The following is a 4,565-nucleotide window of genomic DNA, read 5'->3' as shown; positions in this document are numbered from 1 at the left end:
GTTGAGGGAGTGCTTGTTTCGGTTCAGCCACGTTGGTGCGGTTGCCTCCTTACCACCAGTTAAAATCTATCAAAACTGACTCTCGCCCGTTGTCAGCTGAATTGAAACAAGTGCTCCCCGTTTGCTGTTTTACTTGACAGCGGGAAGGAATGTGTGTACAAACAAAGAGGGCCTGAAATTAACACTTAGCCACCAGCTAAACACTTCAACATTTCTTCTATAGGAGTTTATGTGCCAGCCAATAGAGCCCGATTGTAAACACGGAAATGTTGAGTACCCCAAAGTTTTATGTTAGAAATGTAGAGTTTGGGGTCTCCAGCATTTAGAAACAGCTGGATGCTTCTTACACAAAATTTGCATAACTAGCATTCATTTGGATAATCACCTATATGGACAATATTTCAACAACTGCTTGGCTGCTTTGGACAATATTGGAGTTACATTTTCAAACCAAAAGAGGCCATATTTCAACTTTTGTTGAGTTTTGTTTATATACATAATACATAACAGAAATGTTACATCTGAACATTTACACCAATCACATTGAGCTTTCTTGATTGTAAAATGAACGTCAATTTATTATTATTTAGTATTAAGCATATAAATAACCTCAAAAACAACTCAAAATTGATCAAAATCAGCCCCAATGGAAGTTGAAATAAGGTCACTTCAAGTTCAAAGTGCAATTTTGTATTTTGTAAATGTCAGAATTTGATCCATCATCCTTAATAACCCCCATAAAGACTCCAATATTGTCCAAATCGGACAAACAGTTGCTGAAATATTGTCATCTAAATGATTATAAATGCTAATTATGCTAATTGTCCCACATCTGCAAGTTAGCATCTGTCAGTTTCTAAATGCTGGGGAACCCATACTTTGGGGTACGCAACATTTCTGGGTTCACAGGGCTGATAAGTAGACTATAGCCTGTTTGGCAATTCAAAAACCTGAAACTTTATTGACTTCTATAGGCAAACAAGAGATAATGTATAAATGAAGTAATATACAGCTTTTTGAAATATTGTTTTAAATATAAAACTGAGAGAAAGCTCAAGTGTATAAAGAGGCTGGTAGTTAAAGTGAATTTAACCACCGAGGTCAATAAATAATAATTTTTTTTGTCATATTTTGCACACTTTGGCCCCTGAGGAATTTCTTCAGCTGGTAAAACACTGTATTTGTCGGCTGGTCGGCGCAAACAAAGTTAGTTTCACGCCCTGTTGAACAAAAACCAACAAAGAGTTTTAACATCATGTGGCTTCATGATGAACAAGTTTACAACCGTTGTTTTATTTATTGTTATTATCTTGAAACCGTGACCTGTGTATTATTCCTAATGACATGCTGCTCTGGCTCGTTCAACTGGAAGTAAAACAGATGTCTTTTAAACTTCACTGGCTCCTTTCGTCTTTTTCCAAGAGTTTGTTCTTACTTACCTTACTTACCTACAGCTAAAGGTCGGGTTTGGGTTGGGCTCGGACAGCGTAAGATTTAAAAAATATATATATATCAATATTTTATTAATAATGCATGCAACTGTAATTAAAGAATGGATGTATTTATTACTTTTGATAATAATTTGCACTATATTATATGCACAATGTAATAAACTTTTTAAATTATTTATTTTAGGCAGAAATTCGTGTCCAGGTAATTAAGTGTTATGCAAGTGTTTAGGGGTTGTGTACCTGACACTCACCAGGAGGTGGCAGTACACATCAAGAAGTAAGGGTACTCATGTGGATGAAAATCAGTGAGAACTGGCTCATTTCAGGCACTTTATTTAAAGAAAGTCAGGTAAAAATGGGAATTTAAGACATAAAATGGTCCAGAAATTAAAATATAGGAATGAAACAAGAAATGTACATCATTGTATGAGTAAGTTGTCTTCCTTATAGAGTCGTAGAATGGAGCACTGGTATGTTTTTCTCTCTATAAGGCCATATTACACGAGCCGCCTTCTTATTTATGTTCTCTACTGATTCCAAACTGTCTCTATTAGTAGTTGTAACCTTCGATCACGGGCAAGTGTTTAAGACAGTTTTTTCTTTTATCTGAATTATCTTGGCCAGGACTCCCTTATAAAAGAGATCTTGAATCGCAATGGGAATATTACAGTTAAATAAAGCTTGAATACAATAAAAAATGAGTAAAAAAAGCCAATGTGGGGAGGAGCTTGAGACACAGCAGCCGTCCCCGAAACCAGCTACTTTTCGTCATCTAGTCAACATAAAAAGCCTTTACCTAGATATCTGAGGTAATAAAGTTAGAAAACAAAGACTCAAAGGTGTATGACACATGATTATATAACCCAAATCATCACTGTATACACCAACAATAACAGTGGTAAAGGTTTACAAAAAAAAACTGAACATGACCAATTACATACTTTAATGAACATAAGATGATTTGATATGATTAGAAGTTCCAGAAAAGCTACTGAATTAACCTTGTTTCCTGGGTGAAGAATGTTTCTATTGACTGTGATAATATGTTGCCACCAAAAATTTTCAACAGGACTCATTTGCAAATGTGCCTTAAATAATAGGGTTCCACTCACACGGGCTGTAAATCCAAAAACTTGTGACTCCTGTTTATGCCCATTTCCCCAAATATAATATATATATAAAAAATGAAGCTTGATGATCAAACATGATTAAAATGCTATTTCTTTTAAAAATACAGTAAGAAAAGCTCAACAAAATTTCCCTGCAGGAGTCCTTAGATGATGAAGTTGAACCAGCAAGTGGCGCTGTGGTTGATACTTCCAGTTACACTCTCTTCACGAAGCTCAGAGCGATGTCTGTTGGGAGGCCTAGTCTCGTGAGTTCATCTTTAAACTGGAAGACAAAACACAGTGAAACAGATAGGATCACTGTTATCAGATAGTATGTGAAACGTAATGGACGAGCAAGAATGTGAACTGTTAACTATGAACTACGACAATTATCTAACTATTATTACGTATTAAAAGTAATTTAAAGGTCCAGTCCACATTTTGGAGGATCTGTTGGCAGAAATTAAATATAATATTCATAGGTTTGTTTTCATTTGTGTATAATCACCTGTAAATAACAATTGTTAAACCACCACATAAACACTTAAACTGAGAAGTTGTGCAAGTGGTCTTACTCTTAAAATAATCTTGTTCCTCTGCTGGGATATTATGCAAACCATGTTTGGAACTTGTTACAGGATAAATCTGAGCTCAATATTAGCTAAAATTTCTTATTAAGACAAAGTTAGATACATTTTCTTAAAACCAGATTACTTTTCTAATGCCAGATATTCTTTTCAGATAAAAAATAAGACATATTTATCTGAAACAACGCTTATTTATTTATTGTTTTACTTTCTTTAGATTCCTTTTTTGCAGTGTATATTTCTCATAACTGTGTGCAAACTCCTTCCTCTTTGGTGGAGCACTTATACTCCGACAGAGGAAAAAAATTGTGTCAAAATTCAGTAAACTTAAACTTTAGTGCAGATGGTCGTTTATCCAATGCAAATTCAATGATGATTCTATTGAAATTAATATATTTTGCTGCCAAATGTCACCACATTAAATGCTGGTGTGACTCTTTTTGTGACTCAGCAAATACCTTACATAAGTAAAAAGAAAGTCTGCACTTGTGAAAACCCTATCACACATTCCTTGTAGCAACTAATGCATATTAAACATATCTGATATTAGACAAGAAGCAGACTGACCTGTTGTATGACAATATTACTGATGTAGTCATCAGACACCGGAAAGGGAACAGAAAACTTCACTCTCAGACCTACGACGACTAGAAACACAGTGACTCAACATTACAACACAGGCCAGAAGAAAAACTGCTTTTATTACTACTGAACAAACACACAAGTTAAAGAGGGAATGGTTGACGTACTTGATGGTGGTGGAGTTTCTGGGGTTGCAGTTGGTGATGGCTCTGTTAACAGAAGGCACAATAAAACACAAAGTTGGATGTGACCTTTATCTAAAATCAGCAACAGAATTTGAAGCACGGACTGATAAAAGAGCTCTGCTCACCGTTTCCAACGCTTACAAGGACACATCGGAGCTCAGAGTGATACTTTGTTGAACTGAGGAAACAGATAAAGGGCTTAGTTACACAATGGGACATCCAGCAAGTAAAAAGTACAAAATATAAAAAGAATTTACACCAAATAATCCAGCTTAATATGTTAATTTATTCTGTTTTAGGTAATTTAGGAAAACCTTCTATTTTTTATATTTACAAGTCTAAACAATTACAGTTGTAAAAGTTCTGATTACAACTTCTAACTGATTTTTTTTTTGTGTTTGTACAACATACGTTAAAGATCCAGTCTGTAGGAAACTTCCCTATCTAGAGCCAGTGTTTGGTTTGTTTGTTCTGGGCCACTGTAGAAACATGGCGGACTCCACCACGTCTGTACATAAAAACGTCTCCTACGATTCCTATATTTAGGTGATTATACACTAATGAAAAAAACATATCTATGAATATTATACTCCATTTCTTCCAATAGATCCTCCTAAATGTTACACACTGGACCTTTAAACACACATCACT

General features: G+C 35.0%; 1 protein-coding gene across 1 annotated transcript in view; it reads right to left on the bottom strand.

Annotated features, from left to right (window-relative positions):
* Positions 1-1,703: 1,703 nt before the first annotated feature.
* Positions 1,704-4,565, bottom strand: part of LOC118338040 — a gene marked incomplete in the record, with an annotated part of 22,212 nt that continues 19,350 nt past the window's right edge. The window contains 4 exon segments of the mRNA XM_035675201.1: positions 1,704-2,843; positions 3,715-3,794; positions 3,897-3,938; positions 4,040-4,092. Coding sequence (XP_035531094.1) covers positions 2,775-2,843; positions 3,715-3,794; positions 3,897-3,938; positions 4,040-4,092 — 244 coding nt within the window.

This window comes from Morone saxatilis, unplaced genomic scaffold (genome assembly GCF_004916995.1).
Source record: "Morone saxatilis isolate NCDOM2014 unplaced genomic scaffold, NCSU_SB_2.0 Contig4, whole genome shotgun sequence".
Taxonomy (NCBI): domain Eukaryota; kingdom Metazoa; phylum Chordata; class Actinopteri; family Moronidae; genus Morone; species Morone saxatilis.
The sequence above is the reverse complement of the archived record's forward strand: the minus strand, read 5'-3'. Positions and strand labels throughout refer to the sequence as shown.